At 39.7% G+C, this 19,936-nt stretch overlaps 2 protein-coding genes across 2 annotated transcripts in view; both read right to left on the reverse strand.

Moving 5' to 3' along the window:
• LOC121517118 (laminin subunit beta-4-like) overlaps positions 1 to 2,938 on the reverse strand; it is a 34,325-nt gene extending 31,387 nt beyond the window's left edge. The window contains exons 1-3 of the mRNA XM_041798650.1: positions 2,931 to 2,938; positions 2,617 to 2,758; positions 2,328 to 2,386 (exon numbers count right to left, since the gene is read on the reverse strand). Coding sequence (XP_041654584.1) covers positions 2,328 to 2,386; positions 2,617 to 2,758; positions 2,931 to 2,938 — 209 coding nt within the window. The remainder of the gene's footprint in view (positions 1 to 2,327; positions 2,387 to 2,616; positions 2,759 to 2,930) is intronic.
• A 10,544-nt stretch (positions 2,939 to 13,482) lies between these two features.
• Positions 13,483 to 19,936, reverse strand: part of lamb2l (laminin, beta 2-like) — an 86,506-nt gene continuing 80,052 nt past the window's right edge. The window contains exons 32-35 of the mRNA XM_041799720.1: positions 18,018 to 18,159; positions 17,611 to 17,787; positions 17,320 to 17,485; positions 13,483 to 14,166 (exon numbers count right to left, since the gene is read on the reverse strand). Coding sequence (XP_041655654.1) covers positions 14,030 to 14,166; positions 17,320 to 17,485; positions 17,611 to 17,787; positions 18,018 to 18,159 — 622 coding nt within the window. The 3' untranslated portion in view covers positions 13,483 to 14,029. The remainder of the gene's footprint in view (positions 14,167 to 17,319; positions 17,486 to 17,610; positions 17,788 to 18,017; positions 18,160 to 19,936) is intronic.

The raw sequence follows: 19,936 nt of genomic DNA on the forward strand, positions 1-19,936 counted from the left end.
AACATGGGTGTTTTATTTGATCTTAAACGTACTAATGATAAATACTGTCAAAAGGGCAGAAACAGCAACAAACTGGCAGAACGATTTGTGAGGGGGAGCTGCAGGTGTGAGGCAGGGCCGGTTTAAGCCATTTGGAGGCCCAGGGCAAAGAAAAAACATGGGGACCCTCCCCCTTTAGCTAAAAGTATCAAAAATTAGAGGAAAAATAGAAAGCATCCCTTTAAGTTAACAAAGTCACATAACTACAGTAAATGTCCGAATATGAAATATAAATATCCAGACACCCATAATTCATCAGCTCTTTGAAAAGCTTCTCACAGCTCTAAGCTGGGGGTGAGGGGGGCTGTGATGTATCCGTACACCCCTCAGAAAGTAGGTAGTTGCGCCCCTGTGTCTTGTGTATGAGTATTTAATATCTGTAGGAGAGAAACTACTCTATTTACACTCAAGCTATGGCGTAACCAGCATATACTTTGGTGTAAAATAGTATTGGAAAAATACCAATCTGTCCCCCCCCAATAATAGGCCTATTATATCTTAATATGTGACGTATGATATGCCCTCCTTTTATGAACCCTGGCTGTAGTGGATCTGTCTCCTGTTATTTCTGATTTACTTTCAATTTAGGAAAAACAAGGGAAACAAAACTGTGTGACCACCCCCCTCCCAACTGTACACTTGTTGAGCCCGTAAACGCCGGCTTTGTTTGAAAAACTGCTCAGTCCGACTGTCACTGGTGGTCATTATGGTCATAAACAAATAGAAGTAGGAGCCAAAAGAAGGAAGCAGGACCAACAGGCGGACATTCGCCTTTTTGTTCAGACGGTAAGCAACTAGACACCTAAAAAGTAGTGCTATGGTCAAAAAGAGCGCGCCAATTTTTGAATAAATGTGAAAAAATATCACGTTTAAATGGCTCAGTATTAAAGCTAGGTAGCTAGCATGATACCCTGTCGGAAAATGGGCTGAATAATGCTCCAAAATACGTCGTCAGCTCCTATCGTGCTGACTGTTTTTGTCATCTCACCCTCTGCGTGTTCAGTAGCTGCATGACTAAAAGACAACTGGAGTCACAGACCGCTTCCCACTCCATTGATAAGCCTCTCTTCATTCATGTTGGGCTGTAAAACCTCAAACCTGTTGACTCCTGGTCTGGTTCTGCTCCTTATGTCAGTTTGTTTTTGTAGTCCAGCTAAATACGATCTGATTTTGAGACGGTTTGTTTTATTTCGAAAGTCACTGGGCTTTTTAGGCAGTTTCCGTGCACAACTTCCGGTCCTGCTCGATCCGCCCTACGCTGAATTTTATGCATGAAAACTTATGCATCGCAGCTCCGGCATCCGGCAAAAATAGGATGGTTGCGTATCAGCTGGACCGCAACTGACCGGAAACCTATCTGATCCGGTGCCGTGGATCCGGAGGCTTAATTTTGGTGGGGAAAAACTTTTAAAATGTATTGTAATGTATCATGTATTTGAATTGAGTGGGCAATACTAGGAACACTTTTCTATAAAAGAGAAAATGTAGTATTATCACCTTTTTCGACAATTTCAACAAAAACTGAGAATGAAGGAGCTTTGTAAAATTTGAATTTATGGCAGAGTTGTTGTATTGGATTTTAATAGATTGTACAGGCATACCTAATGAATTCTAAGTCTATATTGTTATGTTAGCTATTACCTGACAAAGTGGTTTAAGTGGTTAAGTTCAAATTAAAGAAGTGAAACTTTTTTGCCTGTTTTTCATAAATACTTAAAAAGTACATGTCATTATAAGAGGTCAACCATTTTCAATATCGATCATTTTCGATATGAAACTTAACTATCGTGATAGACTTTTCAGCCATATCACCCAGGCCTAACTCAGGCTTCATGTGTTTATGTGTTTTGTTGCCTGATATAAAATGAAAAAAACCAAGATTTAACATTTAATTCTAATTTAATCTATGATTTCATTCACATGAAACTTTTCAGTGTAAATGTGCAGACATTTATTGTGAGACAAATCAGCAAAATGTAAGTTCACTTTGACTTACTTAAAAGTCCATAGCACCTTTTTATTGTTTCAATCACAATATTTAAACCAACATGCTTTAGGTATGTAAGTTTTCCTCATTGGAAGCCATCCTATTTGCTGCTATGTTAGAGAAATTGCAGACCGTTCTTTAAATGTGAATTCAAATGGTCAGTGTATTCCTCAAAACTATGTTCTGGATGAGCAAATCTTCATCAATATATGAAAATTGTGAATTGTGGGAAATGCACTTAAAAAAATAATATCATTTGGACCCCCCCCAATATCTATACCATGGTTACGCCCTTGGGTTGGTTAAACGTGTCATGATGTCCATCTGCTTCTCCTCCAGCTGCTTCAGCCTCTCATCCACCTAGGAGATGACAAAAATGTAAGAATTAGGGGGCAAACAAAGAGATCTGGGAGAATAAAGAGCTCTGATGTTGGAAAGAAGCAATAAGCAGTTTTAAGAAGCACTCTGAAGACAGCCGTCCTGTCCTTTGATTCAACAGTGGAAGTAAGGGGAATATGTGAACCTCCATCTACACTGATTATAGTTAACAACAAATAAAATCACAAAGCAGCATTTCCAGGTTTCTGTACCTCGGCTGTGGCATTTCTGCTGCTGTTGAGGTTGTTTTGAGCCTCCTTCAGGGCTGCTCTTGCTTTCTTGATGGCCTTCTCAGACACATTCAACGCCTTCTTGGTGTTGCTGGCTGCATCCTTCACTCCCTCTGCGTTCTTCCTGCACAATCAGAAGTGAAACAGAGAAAAGGCTCATTTTACTACTGTTCTTAATTGTGCTGATAGACGGACATTAGCTTATCGATTCAAATTTTATTTTACAAAAGGAAACCTTGAAAGCATTTTAACACTGACACAAAACATCATCATAACATCATCTTTCTAAATCATACCTGGGCATGAGTAATATAGTTTTTTTGTTTTTAAAGATTAATTTTTGGGCTTTTTCGTGCCTTTATTAGAAATAGGAGGACAGTGGATAGATTCGGAAACGGGGAAGAGAGCGGGGAGAGACATGCAGGAAATGGTGCCACAGGCCGGATTCAAACCCAGGTCGCCTGCGTACATGGTGCGCGCCCTAACCACTCGACTACCGTTGCGCCCCACGAGTAATATAGTTTTAAGGTCACCATGATATAAACTTAATCAGTTAGAAAAAGGATGGATTAATTTATATATAGAATAATTTCTTATTACAAGTGTGGAAGACAAAGTTTTATAATGTAGTTAAGCTTTCATGTTTTAAATGAGAACAGAGATATATAAGAGGAAAAGAAGAAATTCAACGACTAGTGGACAATGTGCAAATTCTGACCAATCAGATTCACCTCCGTAAATCTTAAGTCTGGAGCACCCCTGATCATAAATACAGCTGCAAGTTGATTTTAATTTTTTTTCAATGCTCCTTGTCTTCTCTCCAAGTTTCTGAGTCCCACTAGTGACCCCAAAGGGGGTCTAGATCCCACTTTAAAAAACACCCAAGCATCTGTCACCCATGATTAACAATTTTAAAAGCATGAACTGGCTCACAGGTAAGGCTGTTTTCACCATTAAATTACGATAGCAACTCCTTTTCCTCGCTCTGTTTCATGCTGGATCATCACTGACCATGAATGTCATTACATACATTTTTAGAGAACACAGAACTTTGACCCCTGCTAAAATATTTAAAATCAAACAGGGAAGAAATAAATGAAGCTAACACTACATGCTACTGGTTACTTTATCACAGAATGAGAATAATAACTCCTTAATATTAGTGAAAATGTAAAAATAAACCACTCAATCCATTGTATTCCAGCCTCTTTTCTTCAAAAAAAGCCTGAAACAACAGCTGTTACTAAAATATCTTTAATCCTTAACCTTCAAGGACATCTAATAATTTCTTAATAGCTCCCCACATAAAAAATACTCCAAATAATTAAAATTGCAATTTTCTACATGTACTGATTTAGTGTCATATTTAGGATCTTTAGAATAAATTCTGGGATATTTTAAAGTCTTGAGTTTAGGGTTGTTCTGATTCCGATACCAGTATCAAAAATACTGTATGTCCAATACATTTTTCTTTTAATTTATTTAAATTGACTTACAATCGCTTTGTACCGCAAGCTGGAATGCTAACTCTTTGTGAGGGTCTGTCAGCCAGTTGCAGGCTGTTGTATAATCACGCCATGCTGCCGTGATAGAACATAATGGGGAGATAGAGAGAGTCTGTGATGCAGCCCCTGTTTTACTGTTATTTTAATATTTAGGATTAAAACTCAATAATCAGCAGCAAAACGACTTCAGGGTTTCCAGGGATGTTGTACATGATGATGACTGTGAAGAACACACAGAAATAAATAAATAAATCCCTAGGGGGTCTGGGGTCTTCCCCCAGAACATTGTCAATTAAGTAGATGCCGTTTCCTGTATTCTAGTGCATTTTAACACCATATTAGCACCAGATAATCCAAACTGGTTTCGTGAGATACAGTTCTGGCTCAGTATAGATCAAAAAAGGGCCCAACATAAAAGTCATTGCAACAGTTGTGTTTTGCCAATTGGGAGGGCACTTTAGCATGCGTTTTTACCACCCAAGAGGGCAGTTTATCATGTTTTAACCAGCCAAGAGGGCAATTAAGTATTTTTTTCACCCAATAGGGCAGTTTAATGTGTTTTGCGAATAGGGAGGGTACTTAAAAATGCCTTTCTACCACCCAAGTGGACAGTTTATCATGTTTTAACCAGCCAAGGGGGCAGTTTAGTATGTTTTGCCAACCAGGAGGGCGCTTTAGCACACGTTTTGGCTCCCAAGAGGGCATTTTAGCGTGCGATTTCCAAAAATTGGGCCATGCACACCACTGAAGCCCACAGCAGTTGTTTTGAATTAAATACATCTTTAGTTTAGGAAATACTGCTTCATTTTTTAAACTGGCATCCAGCTAAATGTAATTACAAGCTGAAAGTCATACATTATATTTTTTGTAAAGCCCAGTCTGTTGCTCTGTTTGTGCTACTATTAACTAGAAAAAGTTGAATATTGTGAGCCTCATAGTATATTTGCCTAAGTCAAAGGGGAAAAAAACACATTTTGGCAAACACATAGGATTTCTTTTATTTATACTGTGACTGTAAGTTCTACCAGATGTATGAACAAGTTCCTTAAAAAGAAAAGCCACATCAAGGACTAAATAACATATAAAAGTGACTTAATAGATAATCATTAATAGTTGACTTAGGCATAGCGATTATGGACTGTAAGAAGCACTCTGATTGGCTGAGGAGTTAGGCAATAAGGCAAAATGAATCAGCAGCATTAGGAAAGTAGAGTTAGACAGATATCACAATTTGGAAAAAAAAAAATGAAGTAGGCAATTATGTTATGAGGCTAACAATATGTGTCTTTAACAACTGTTTAAAATAAGCTGTTCAGTCTGGTAACATCAGAGATGTGATTCTTTTAATATTGATTTAATATCAATTCTTAATACTGAATTTGAGATTAACCAAACTTGAAGAGTTGGCAAGGTGGATACTAACATAGTTCATACATTTCAAGAGGGGTTAGTGTTGAAATAAGAACGTCAGCAAGCCCACAAAGTAAAGAGAGAAGTGTTCAAGCTCTGACCGGGCTCTAAATCTTCTTTTAAGTATGTAAGCTTGTGTCATAACAACATGAAAGTTGCTGATAGACAGCAAATAAAGTTCTCTTAATATGCTTGTGCACATTATCTGAGGTAATTTCTTCATTTTGTCCTCTCCTGTCAGAGGTGTAAGAATAATAACACGATCCTGTTTAGATGTAAGAGATTACGTTTACAGATTTTAATCTCAAAACCGCTGTAATGATGAGAATTAGCATCTCATTACTATGCAAAGTCCCCATTAGACAGAAGTTTTTCCTTCTTTAAATCCACAGAAACCAAAAAGTTAACATCCATTTGACTGAATTATCCTCTTCAGTCAAATTGAATTAAAATCTTTATATCATGAGTTCAGTTCTGGTTGCTTTTTTGATTGAATTTCATGCACATTTCTCTGTCATAAATTTAACCATTTTATTGCAAATGGATCTACAGTTTTACTTGAGAAGGCTCTGCTCAGAAGTTGCGCCCTGAGTTAGTCAGGCAGCATTCTTTGACTTTCCAGGGAGCAAACGGCTAAAAATCCCATATGAACAGATACATTTATGACAAAGTGTAGTTCAAAAGCAATTAATCCATAGTAGCATCAGCATTAATGCAAGCAGGGATTAGTGGGAAGTACTTTATATTGAAATACACCGCTGTGTTGAGAGAAAGAGCTGTGATTGGTTGTGGGAGCTTGCAGGTGATAATTAAGATCAGCTGGTCATCAGCTGATCACGGCTGGGCATATGACTACCTCGTCATGCATGATCTAACGCTGAGCTTCACTGAAAAATTTGGGGAGATGGCAAAAATACATATACGCAATGTAATTTTGATAAGTTGGCTGATACTACTGCTTTAATTAAAGGGCCAAAGAGGAAATAATCATGTTGCATAGAGATACATGGACTTGAGTTTGAATGGTGCATTTCTTTAGTTGACTCACTCACTCAGAGTGCTTTTAACACAGCCGGTCATGCTCATCTATTCACTCCACATCATACACTGAAGGAAGAGGTTGATGTGTAAGATCTTTATCAGGCCTAACTGACTTTCATCCACATTCAAAAGCATTTACGTGCTACTGTTGCAACAGTGGCATGTGAATGCTTATTTTGGGTAATTTTGGGTTCAGTGTCTTGCAAAAGGACACTCCAGCATTTAAGGATTAAAACCTCTGGCCCTCCAGTGAAGAGATAATTGACACCACAAATGTAGAGCAGCCCCATGAAGAAAGAGTACAATATGTCATCAGATCTGGTCTAATATAAGTTATCAGAGACAAAGTTTGAGCTTTTAAATTGGATTTCTGATTCCTAAACTTGATTCATCTCTAAGTTGTCTTCTACGGACCCACTGCATGTTTTCCAGTGAGCCGCTCTCTGTCTGTGAGCAGGAATGCACGCTCCCTGCTGGACGGATTAGATTCCCTTTGACTGAACCCAACAAGTAACAGTGATCACCCACGGACCACAACTCCCCTCTCTGTCTGCTCTGTTTCACAGCATTAAGACTAAAAATAGGTTGGAAGAATTATTGTAAAATCTAATAGTCATGCTATATTTCTAAGCATCTTATCCTCAGTATGATGATTTATATTCTATTTTTACCACTGAATGTGGTCATATTACTCTTTGGTACAGTATGTGTGATGGTTACAGGTGTACAGATCCCACAGTGCTAGCAGGCTGTCTCCTCCTGAACAAAGCCTGTTATAAATCTCTGTCATATCACACATTCCCTGAGCTGCTGGAGGACAGCCTCTCTTTGTTAGACCTCAGGATCCAGGGCCATAATCCAACAGAGAGAAGCACAGCAGAGTGTAAGGTAGCCCGCAGGTACGTGGGAAGAGAAGTTTTATTGGAGCAGAGAGCTGTGGTCAACATTTTAGCAACAGTCTGTTCTGTTGTCATCATGATCATCATCAGTGGAGCATGAAGATGTTTTCAATGTTGTAATGCAACCTTAGCTGAGGTGACAGCATGGGAAATAAATTCATCAAAGCCATAAACATAAAGATAGCAGACTTAAACTCAGATTCATAAAGACTTGATCCTTTATTGAGTATCTTTACACATGACAGACATCTGTGCCCACCTTAAAAATAAAATCTGAAAAAAATAGATCAACAAGAAGTACAAGGAGTTTGACACCAATTCTGTTTTTTTTTTTATTTTATTTTATTTTATTTTATTTTATTTTTGAAGTCACCTGTTAACCTGTTGTTATGCCTTTTTTCTGGGGAAGCCGGAGCACCCGGAGAGAACCCGTTAGTGCATGGTAGACGATGGTAACTCCACACAGAAAGGCTCCTGCCCAAAGGTTTTGGAACCAGAAACCCTCCTGATGCGTTACCCACAGTCCCACCATGCAGCCCTTCAGACAGTTAACAGGTGACAGGGAGGAGGGTTTGGAGTCAGTGCTGGAGGCTGTCAGAAGATGAAGTGGAGGCCTCTGAATCTCTGGTAAACAGACTCCGAAACCACTCCTTCAAAGATTTCTTCTTCTTCTTCCGAGCCTCCAGCCTGACCTCCAGATTGTCCAACCTCTGACTCAGACTGTCCGATGTTTCCGTTGGTTGGACTTCCAGCTTGACTTCTAGATTGTCCAATCTCTGACTCGGACTGTCAGATGTTTCTGTTGGTTGGACTTTCTTCACCTCCAGAGTCTGCTGGATGATGTTGACAGACTCCAGGAGAGAGGCTTTCTCCTGCTGCCAGTCCAGCGTCTGTCCCTCCATCATCTTCTGGATCTGCTGCAGAGACTCCCTCAGGTCAGCACTTTCTCTGAGGAGCCCTGATCTCTCCTCGTCCCACTGACTGTTCTTGTTTGCCAGGTCTTTTTTGGCCTGTGCCAGTTCCCCTTCCAAATTTGATACTTGGGCCTGGAGCCTTGATTTTTCAGCCTCCCACTGCTGTCTCTCTCTTGCCTGGGCTTCCCTGGCCTCGCTCAGAGCCGTCTCCATAGAGTCCTCTGGATGTTCTGCTGGAAGACGGGATCTCTCCTCCTCCAACTGGCGTGTGAGGACCTCTATGGTGCCCTGAGCCTGGTCCAATGCAGCTCTTGCTTTGGCCCTTTCGTCCATTTGAGACAAGAGGAACTGAAAACGTTCTTTCTCCCATGAGCTTGTGCCGTTACCAAGCTCATTTTGGGCGTCCCTCAGTTCCCCCTCTAACCTCGTGGTGGCCTCTTTGTGCTCACTGATGAGGCGGGATCTTTCCTCCTTCCACAGCTGTCTCTGTTTCCTCTGGTCCATTTTAGCCTGCTCCATAGAGGCCTTAATCCTGGAGATCTCCTCCTCCAATTGGTGGCTCTTCGCCAGGTCTTCTTGTGCCTGGCTGAGTGCCGCCTTCAGGGTGCTGATTTCCCTGGAGACCTCACCCCCCCTCAGGTGTTTTTGATTTGGAGCAGTGCCGTTGGTTCTGGCCAGGAGACGCTTCTTTTCCTCCTTCCATTCACGGCTCTTTTGAACCAGGTCTCCTTGGGCCTGGCTGAGGGCGGCCTTCAGGGTGCTGATTTCCCCAGAGACCTCGTCCCCCCTCAGGTCTGTATGATTTGGACCAGCGGAGTCGATTCTAGCCAGAAGACACTTCTTTTCCTCTTCCCATTCAAGAGTCTTTTGAACCAGGTCTTGTTTGGTCAGGCTGAGTTCGGCAGTAATCATGCCCATATCATGTGACCAAATCCATTCCTGATCCTGATGCTCCATGCGAACCCTTGACAGTTCTGCCTTCAGTCCCCAGTTCTCCTCTCTCAGCTGAGCAAGGCAGTCCTCTGTCCCCTCTTCCATGACTTCTGCCCCGGCTGTGGCCTGTTTGTCTGAGACCTCAACAGGGAGCAGATCCATATAAGAGGAGACTTTGGCTGCTTGATCCTCTGGGAGTTGATCTGGTGCCTGAATGGTTTCCTGAAGTGGGATCTCAGGCTGGTCCTTTGTCACCTCAGTGACCTGATCTAATTGAACGTCTGCAGCCACAGACTGGATCTCTGAAGGACTCTCCTCAGCCCGTGGTCCCTCTTCAGGCACTGCTTCAGGCTCAGCTTTGGCCACGTTCTCTGACTGGTAGTAGTCATAAACTGACATACACTGTGTCAGATCCAGTATGACCTTCCGTCTGGCTGAATATGTGAATCCCATATCTAGGGGGTCTTCACATTCGTCATCATCCACCAAACAGGGCTGGCTCGGCTCCTCCTCCCCATAGCTGTTCTTCTTCTTCTTCTTCTTTTTCTTCTTCTTTGCTGGCTCTGGGGGGTTCACTTTTAAACAAAATGATTCGCCTTCATCATTAGACCATGAATCCTCTTGGGTCTCTGCAGGTTCCTGTGATTGCACCGGCTCAGGTTTCCTTGCAGCTGCAGTCCCTTGAGGATAATGGTTCCAAACTGGGCGGGGCTGTTCCCAGTGTGGTGTGGCGTAATTCTTATTTTGTCTGTTAACGCCTTTTTTGGCGTTTTTTACCACGCTCCACTCGTTCATATTTGTGGTTTTCTGCAAACTTCTCTGCATGACTGTAGATTCTTGACTCATTGAATCTTTCAATGTCTTGCCGTGAAATCTGAACATTAATGCCGTCGGACAGTTCAGTGTCTCTAACAGGACTAATAATGTTTACTGCAGTCTGAGGGGCTTATATAGGGATTTCTTAGAATGGTCTTCAAAGGACAGGCATCCACCAATCAGGAAGCATTCCTGTGATGTCATTAAGAACATTCAAGCCAGAGCCATTGATGGCTCTGAGTCAAGCCTTCCAAGGACAGGCATCGACCAATCAGGAAGCATTCCATGTTTTTTTTTTCAAATAGAACTCAGCGGTGGGGTTCCGGAAGCAAAAGTCCCACTCATTTTCTCCATAGAGGATTTGATTATTAGCCAAATTATCAGAAGGATCCCAGTCAGACTTAACCAGAGCTACCATAGTGTGAAACGATGGTATATGCTCCTGTAGAAGACAAAACTTCCCTGCATATCAACCTCACTTTAAGGAAAACATAGTCTGTTCATGGTCTCAGTCAGAAATACTACAATACCCACAATCCTTCAGTGTCAGTGACGCCTCTGATTGGTGGAATCTCTGGTTACTATGGAAATGTCCACTAAGCTTGTGGACAAAGCCTTTTGACTACAGATGATTGCATCACATGCCGCCACAGTATGAAGTGATAAATATGCAAACTACAACATCATTTAAAATATCAGCACTACACTAAAGATAAGAGTAGAAACAGGTACATGTATGTCTGAAAGCTTGAAAAGCTTTCATTAACAACAAATAAAATGAATCAGAATGGATTGTGGGATGCGTAGTTCCTTCCTCTTTGTAAAGAAATGCGTACACAGTCTTGAACCGTTGCCTTTTTCTCTGTTTTTTAATGCCACTTTCACGCTCAATCAAGTGTTTTATAGCCATGAGTACTCAGATAGCTGGTTAGCTTTGCAGGTCAGCACTGTAATACGGATTGTTATAAGGATTTTATGTAATGTCTATGGAGTTTCTCAACAAGTTAAATACTCAAAACCTCCAGAAACCAACTGAAGTTAAGCTGCTTATATCAAATATTGAGATTTACTTATTTTTCTCTATCTTTTTTTCTTGTGGGCCAACAAAGCCATAACTTTTAAAGAACACTAAAGCCAATCTAGAAGTACAAAACACTGCAGCTCCAAATTATTCCACTTGAGGTTGGTTGCAGAAGCCCAGGGATCTCTGTTATTTTAATCATGGAGATCCCTAGGCTTTAATAATTGTTTGTAGATTGATTGAAAGATAGTATTATCAGTGTAACTGCCATCAGTAAACATCACCTGTTCAGTGATAAATATTGTCACCTCACACTGTGTCCCAACTACGTGCAATGAAAGCCAGTATAAGTGACAAAATCAGCCTGGATACAACCTCAATTCCAAAAAAGATGGGGCAATATAAATAAAACCACAATGCAGTGATTTGCAGACCTCATAAACCCATATTTGATTAACAACAGAACATAAACAACACATCAGATGTTGAAAAGGAGACATTTGACCATTTCATGAAAAATATTAGCTCATTTTGAATTTGATGTCAGCAACATGTCTCAAAAAAGTTGGGACAGGGGAAACAAAAGGCTGGAAAAGTAAGTAGCCTAGTAGTAATGAAAATCAGCTGGCAGAGCATTTTTCAACTAATTAGGCTAACTAGCAACAGGTCAGAAACATGATTGGGTAAAAGGAGCATTTTAGAGAGGCTAACTCTTTAATAAGTAAAGATGGCAAAAGTTCACCCATGAGACACTTTCAGAAAAATGTTCCTCAGCATAAAATTGTGAAGACTTTAAATTTTGCCACATCGACAGTTGATAGTATCATCAAAAGATTCAGAGAATCTGGAGAAATCTCTGTGCACAAGAGGCAAGGACAAAGGTCAATATTGGATGCTCATGATCTTCAGACCTGCAGGCGGCACTGCATTAATATCAGGCATGATTCTGTACTGGAAGGCACTGCATGAGATCAGGAGCACATCCAGAAGTCATTGTCTGTGAACACAGTTCACTGTGCCATCCACAAATGCAAGTTAAAGCTGTACCAGCAAATAAAAAGCCATATGTGACAAATGCTGTTGCTTCTCTGGGCCAAAGCTCATTAGAAATAGACTAAGGCAAAATGGAAAATTGTTCTGTGGTCAGATGATTCAACATACGAAATTCTTGTAGGAAACCTTTGGCACTTTGACCTGTAGACTACAGAGAAGCCGGGCCATCCAGCTTGTTAGTACCTCACAGGTATGGGGATGCATTAGTGTTTATGGCGTGGGCAGCTTACACATCTGGAAAAGCGCTATCACGGAAGGCCCTGCATATTTCAGCAAGACAATGCTAAACCACATCCCAAATCCATCATGACAGCATGGCTTCACAGTAGAAGAGTCTGGGTGCTGCAAACACCAACAGACAGCATTTGGTGCTCGAAATGAAAAATTCAGCAAAGGACACCAGGGACTACTGAGTAGCTAGAATGCTACATCAGACAAGAATGGGACAACACTGCTCTCCTAAAACTCTAGCAGCATGTCTCCTTACTTCCCAGACATTTACAGAATGTTGTTGAAAGAAGTTTGGTTGCACAGTGCACACTGCCCTGTCCTTTGTTTTTGAGATGTGTTGCTGCCATCAAATTCAGAATGAGCTGATATTTTTCATAAAATGGTAAAATGTCTGTTTCAGCATCTAGCATGGTGTTCAATTGTGAATAGAAAATGGGGTTATGAGATTTTCAAATCATTGCATTCTATTTCTGTTTACAATTTACACAGTGTCCCAAATTTTTTGATATTTGGGGATACATTGTATGTATATTACATGTTTTCCTTGACAGGAGCAAACAGGCCTTTCTAACTGCCCCTTCATGAATGTATGAGTAAATCAATAAATAAATACGACCTGAACAAGGGACACATGGACAGGTGATCAAGCACTCATACCCTCCCATCTCTATGTAAATGTGATAGAGCCCACAGGAAACAAGACTTTTTCATAGATTTAATAACCTCTTTGATAGACCATGTGTGCAAAATAAAGAAGGTCTGTGCATCTTTGTATCTGCCCTGAAACGCAAGATCATCCACACTATTCTAGTTGGTGAAAAAATGGACAGCCTTCAAAAAGGACGGACCTTCCTTAAGAGAGCATAGATGACTTTGAAAACACAACACTGTGCTGATTGAAAGGCGCCCTCTTGTGGCCACCAATCATAACCACACATCATCACATAAAAACGACTCCTTATGTTATTTACACACAACTGTATGAAATTTATTCATTTCATAATCACACCTCAGAAAGTATTTTACTTATAACAAAATGCACTCAGATGTATTTGATCAGAATCTGTTTTATAATAAAAATAAGCTCAAAATTTAGTTTCAATAATCAAAACTTTTCCTTTTATTTCTTGATAGGTAAGTCATATCGTAAATGCTAACATGGTCAGATTACAGCAGAACAAACAAGAAGCACTTTTGGTCAAAATACATTTCTGATAACATAATCTGATAACTTCTTCAATTTATTATTTATGAAAAATCATTTAGCCTGGCATAATATACAGTCAAACAAATACTCTCCACAGGTCTTACCCCTGTAGTAATAGCTTAAAAACACCATTCAGTAAATCAATGATATAAAGGAGTGTAAATGTGGTACAGTACATGGACAGAGGAAGGCATTTCTGTGATATAACACTTGACAGGTAATGTGTAAAACTTTATATATATATTTGTGACAAATGGATTTACCAAAGCAGCATATTATTTTTATGGGCGTTTTTGTCCCCATCAGTCATCGCTCTGGTCTGAACTACAGCAGCACATGGTAAAAAACAGTGCAGATGAACCTCCTCACACACAGTTACTGTACTTCTGCACCTGTTCTCTGATCTCATCCCGCACCAGAGTGGCGTTCTCCTTCAGCTGGTCCAGCTCTGTGCGCTGCCTCTGCATGCGCTGCTCATTACTCCTGAACTTTTTCTCCAGTTCTGCAAGAATAGAAGAGAGATAGAGGTTAAAATGGACACAGGGGAATATCTACAACGAAACATCTTCAAAAATATCATTTAAATATCCACAGGACTTGTAAGGTACTAGGAGAGTCACATAGATGCCTGGATGGAGGAGATATCCTTTTTCATGTCTTCTGTTGCGTAGAATTGAGTACATTTTGATATCTACCTGTGAGGGATGTTATTAACATGTTTGAATGGTTTCCAACTGTTCTTTACTGCATACAAAGTCAACATTGTACAAGAAAGTCTCTTTGGTGATTTATTCCTTTTTTATTATTTCTAGTTGTCTAGTGGAATAAGACAAATTGTAATAAACTGCATTGACGATTCATGATACTACTAATATATATGACAAACACACTGAATTGAACTAGAATTTTGTTGCCTATCTGAAATTAACCCTTTATTTCAGTTTAATGTGTAATAGCAAAGAAAAGCTCAGTCTCATTTCTGAATTTTAACCCCAACTCCCTGTTTTTAAAGAGAAACTGAATTACAAGGGGTAGTAGTGACATTTCCCCAGTAAAATGGGACAACCATTCAAGCTCCTGCTGCATCATCGGTAGTTGTCGACAGCATGTATTACCTCCGCCAAGGAGGTTATGTGATCGGCAAGGTTAGTTTGTTAGTTTGTTTGTTAGCAACATAACTCAAAAAGTTATGGACGGATTTTGATGACATTTTCAGGAAACGTCAGAAATGGCATAAGGAAGAAGTGATTAGATTTTGGGAGTGATCCAGATCACTGTCTGGATCCAGGGATTTTTTAAAGGATTCTGTACTACTGGGAGATAGGGCTAACGGCGGAGGTCTGCACTCTCCGAGTGCTTTTCTAGTGTAAACAGATGCAACTACAATCCTAGACATTTCTACCGTAAGCAATCTGTATAATGCTTGTTTGAAACAAAAAAGACCAAAATGCATTGATACAAAATTGAATTAATATCTTAGATTGCTTGAGATTTCAAAGCTTGCCAAGAATTCATTAGGCATTCTGGGAGATTTCCTTTGACACTTGGTTTAGTTTGCCCCATGAAAATCCATTTAAAGGGCCATGTAGCCCTGTCACTTTACACTACCCCTCTATTCCAACAAGAGTAGGGACAGTCCAACCAGCTTCCCTGCTGGAGGGATTGTGGAGAGACTGAGGTTGACCACGCCCATGTGTTTTGAACTTGTCCCCTCATTCAGTCCTTCTGGAAGGAGGTAGCAGCAATTATTTCAAAAATTTTGGGTTTTACTATCAGTACAACATTTACATCCCTCTATCTTGGACATCTTCCTAATGGTCTCAATAGTAATGATACCTATCTTCTAAAAATCTTGCTTGTTGCAAGCAAAAAAGCCATTACAAAGTGCTGGTTACAGAAAAATGGTCCATCGGCTGGTCTCTTTGTTAGCATTGTAAAACAGCTGCATATTCTGGAACAGATGACTCATTCTATACGACTTCAAAAAGAGCTTGGAGAGAAACGATGGGAAAAATTGAACTTTTATTTGGCCAGCTAGTGCTTTACTGGTGTTTTGATAACTGCCACATGTGTTTGTATGTTTGTACGGATATGTATATCAGTGTATGTGTTTACATATATAGATATGTGTATATTGTAACCACAAGGTTTTGCACTCTGCATTTGAATGAGGCAGTTTTGCTGCCCTCTAGTCTGGACCAATCCAAGACCTCATGATTATCTGGGTTTTTTTTTTTTTTTTTTTTTTTTTAAATGTTTTATTACGCCTGCCTCTTGTTCTATTTAAAAAACTACAAATAAAAAGTTGAAAAAAAAAAAGAGTAGGGACAGTCCGTCTCTGGATGTGAAGGTGCAGAACTTAGTCACTGGGCTAAGTAGTCCGGTCAAGGGGTGAAATGAGATTTAGCCCAGTTCTAGTCTGGTTTGGCTACCACCAGTAAATACAAGAAGAACAGTGGGAAACCCACAAAGAAAAAAACAAAACAAAACAACAAAAACAAAACCCCTCAAACAACAGAAGAGAAAAACATTCATGGTTCTTTGACACGAAAAGCATCAAGGATGACAATAGCTAACTCAATAAACTCTTCATTTACAAGGTCCTAATTGCCAGGATTTAACCAGAACTAAACAGCACAAGCACATTACACCTGTTTTAGCATCTTTACAGTGCCTGCCAGTACGTTTTAGGATTGATTTCAAGATTTTATTGATTGCTTTACAGCAATCAACGTCTCTGTCCCAGTTATATCATTGACCTTTTAACTCCCTGTTCTCTTGCACACATTAACATTATCATTGTTATATTATCATTATTATTAGACAAATAACTTTGAAACTAGCTCACCATGTTTGGTGTAAATTTGTAAGATTTCAATTTATGTAGTAACAGCTCATGATCAAGGACATCTATGCAGAGCTAAAATCAAGTAGCATTGCTCCAACTAAATTATTATTGTCAATATACTGAAAGTATTTATCGGTCTTCTGTGTCAAAGCAGTTGCCATTGAAAGACCTTCTTGATATGCATGTTGTTATTTAGCTTTAAAAACTGCTGTATTCGTTCAGTCTTTTCAAGCATTTTACTAAAAATTGGCAACAGACCTATTGGTCTACAGTTTTAGTATAGTTTTTGTTGTATAGGGGTAACGTGTGCCTCTTTCTATGTGGAGGAAAAATCACAACTGGCAATACTGGTGGTAAAGATGTGTCAAACTGGTCCATCCAAACACTCACTGGCCGCTTTTAAAATCCTTACATCTAGATTATTCCCACCTCCTGGTTTGTCAGTATTTATGGTTGATAACAGTTGTTCAACTTGTTTAACATTAACTTTATTTAATTCAGATTTAAGAGAATTGTTACAATTGATGAACTGTGCTATTCTTAACTCATGAGAGGGAAGGAGACTTACAGATGACATTTCTTCTCTTAGTTTTTCTACTTTATTGCTGAAAAAAATATCCAGATAACCTGCAATATAATTTGGTTTAATGAGCAATGAGTCACCTGTATCAACAACAGATGTTATTTGGCTGAGTTTTCTTCCCTATATTATATTAAGTTTTCCTCACAGATTTCTTCTACAGGAGGAATGACCTGACAGACAGCACATGATGAATGTAAACACTGAGAGCAGCTGCATGCACTCACTCTTGAGTTGCTCTATCCCCTTGGTGGCTTTGTTAAGAAGGTCCACTGCCTCCTTCTTGATATCCTTTGCTCTCTGGTTGATATTGATCAGACCTCCAGACTCCCCGCCAAGAGAGTCCATCTTCATCTGCAGCTCCTGGTACCTCTTCTCCGTGTCATTCAGGCTCTAAAGGACCACACAGTATTGTTAGAAACAATTCTGTTTACGTTCAATAAAGACAAAAATTCACCAAAGTCATGTCAGTTTTTTAATGCAAATGTATCAACACAACTTGTTGCCCACAGAATCACCTGCTGCAGTGAGGTTGTTGCATGTGTGGCGTTGTCAGCCTGAGCTTTGGCGTCCTTGGCCATTTGTCTGTTCATTTCTGTCTTGTTCCTCAGAGCTTCCACCCCCATGGAGAGGTTGGTTAAACGTGTCATGATGTCCATCTGCTTCTCCTCCAGCTGCTTCAGCCTCTCATCCACCTAGGAGATGACAAAAATGTAAGAATTAGGGGGCAAACAAAGAGATCTGGGAGAATAAAGAGCTCTGATGTTGGAAAGAAGCAATAAGCAGTTTTAAGAAGCACTCTGAAGACAGCCGTCCTGTCCTTTGATTCAACAGTGGAAGTAAGGGGAATATGTGAACCTCCATCTACACTGATTATAGTTAACAACAAATAAAATCACAAAGCAGCATTTCCAGGTTTCTGTACCTCGGTTGTGGCATTTCTGCTGCTGTTGAGGTTGTTTTGAGCCTCCTTCAGGGCTGCTCTTGCTTTCTTGATGGCCTTCTCAGACACATCCAACGCCTTCTTTGTTTTGCTGGCTGCATCCTTCACTCCCTCTGCGTTCTTCCTGCACAATCAGAAGTGAAACAGAGAAAAGGCTCATTTTACTACTATTCTTAATTGTGCTGATAGATGGACGTTAGCTTATTGATTCAAATTTTATTTTACAAAAGGAAACCTTGAAAGCATTTTAACACTGACACAAAACATCATCATAACATCATCTTTCTAAATCATACCTGGGCATGAGTAATATAGTTTTTTTTTTTTCAAGATTTATTTTTGGGCTTTTTCGTGCCTTTATTAGAGCTAGGAGGACAGTGGATAGATTTGGAAACGGGGAAGAGAGCGGGAAGAGACATGCAGGAAATGGTGCCACAGGCCGGATTCAAACCCAGGTCGCCTGCGTACATGGTGCGCGCCCTAACCACTCGACTACCGCTGCGCCCCACGAGTAATATAGTTTTAAGGTCACCATGATATAAACTTAATCAGTTAGAAAAAGGATGGATTAAGTTATATATAGAATAATTTCTTATTACAAGTGTGGAAGACAAAGTTTTATAATGTAGTTAAGCTTTTATGTTTTAAATGAGAACAGAGATATATAAGAGGAAAAGAAGAAATTCAACGACTAGTGGACAATGTGCAAATTCTGACCAATCAGATTCACCTCCGTAAATCTTAAGTCTGGAGCACCCCTGATCATAAATACAGCTGCAAGTTGATTTTAATTTTTTTTTCAATGCTCCTTGTCTTCTCTCCAAGTTTCTGAGTCCCACTAGTGACCCCAAAGGGGGTCTAGATCCCACTTTAAAAAACACCCAAGCATCTGTCACCCATGATTAACAATTTCAAAAGCATGAACTGGCTCACAGGTAAGGCTGTTTTCACCATTAAATTACGATAGCAACTCCTTTTCCTCGCTCTGTTTCATGCTGGATCATCACTGACCATGAATGTCATTACATACATTTTTAGAGAACACAGAACTTTGACCCCTGCTAAAATATTTAAAATCAAACTGGGACAAAATAAATGAAGCTAACACTACATGCTACTGGTTACTTTATTACAGAATGAGAATAATAACTCCTTAATATTAGTGAAAATGTAAAAATAAACCACTCAATCCATTGTATTTCAGCCTCTTTTCTTCAAAAAAAGCCTGAAACAACAGCTGTTACTAAAATATCTTTAATCCTTAACCTTCAAGGACATCTAATAATTTCTTAATAGCTCCCCACATAAAAAATACTCCAAATAATTTAGATTGCAATTTTCTACATGTACTGATTTAGTGTCATATTTAGGATCTTTAGAATAAATTCTGGGATATTTTAAAGACTTGAGTTTAGGGTTGTTCTGATTCCGATACCAGTATCAAAAATACTGTATGTCCAATACATTTTTCTTTTAATCTATTTAAATTGACTTACAATCGCTTTGTACCGCAAGCTGGAATGCTAACTCTTTGTGAGGGTCTGTCAGCCAGTTGCAGGCTGTTGTATAATCACGCCATGCTGCCGTGATAGAACATAATGGGGAGATAGAGAGAGTCTGTGATGCAGCCCCTGTTTTACTGTTATTTTAATATTTAGGATTAAAACTCAGTAATCAGCAGCAAAACGACTTCAGGGTTTCCAGGGATGTTGTACATGATGATTCTATTTGCTGAGTCAAGGATAGTTCTAAAACAAATTGCTACTCTGCACAGTCAGTCCAGAAAGTTCACACTTGTATCGGATCAGTACTCAGTATTGACCAATACCCAACACCTTGAGTTAATAGCATGAATACGGGTTGAATTATATTTTTAATTTTGTGTTTTATGTATTTTGTAC

Source organism: Cheilinus undulatus, linkage group 11, assembly GCF_018320785.1.
Source record: "Cheilinus undulatus linkage group 11, ASM1832078v1, whole genome shotgun sequence".
In the NCBI taxonomy this organism is placed as follows: Eukaryota; Metazoa; Chordata; class Actinopteri; order Labriformes; family Labridae; genus Cheilinus; species Cheilinus undulatus.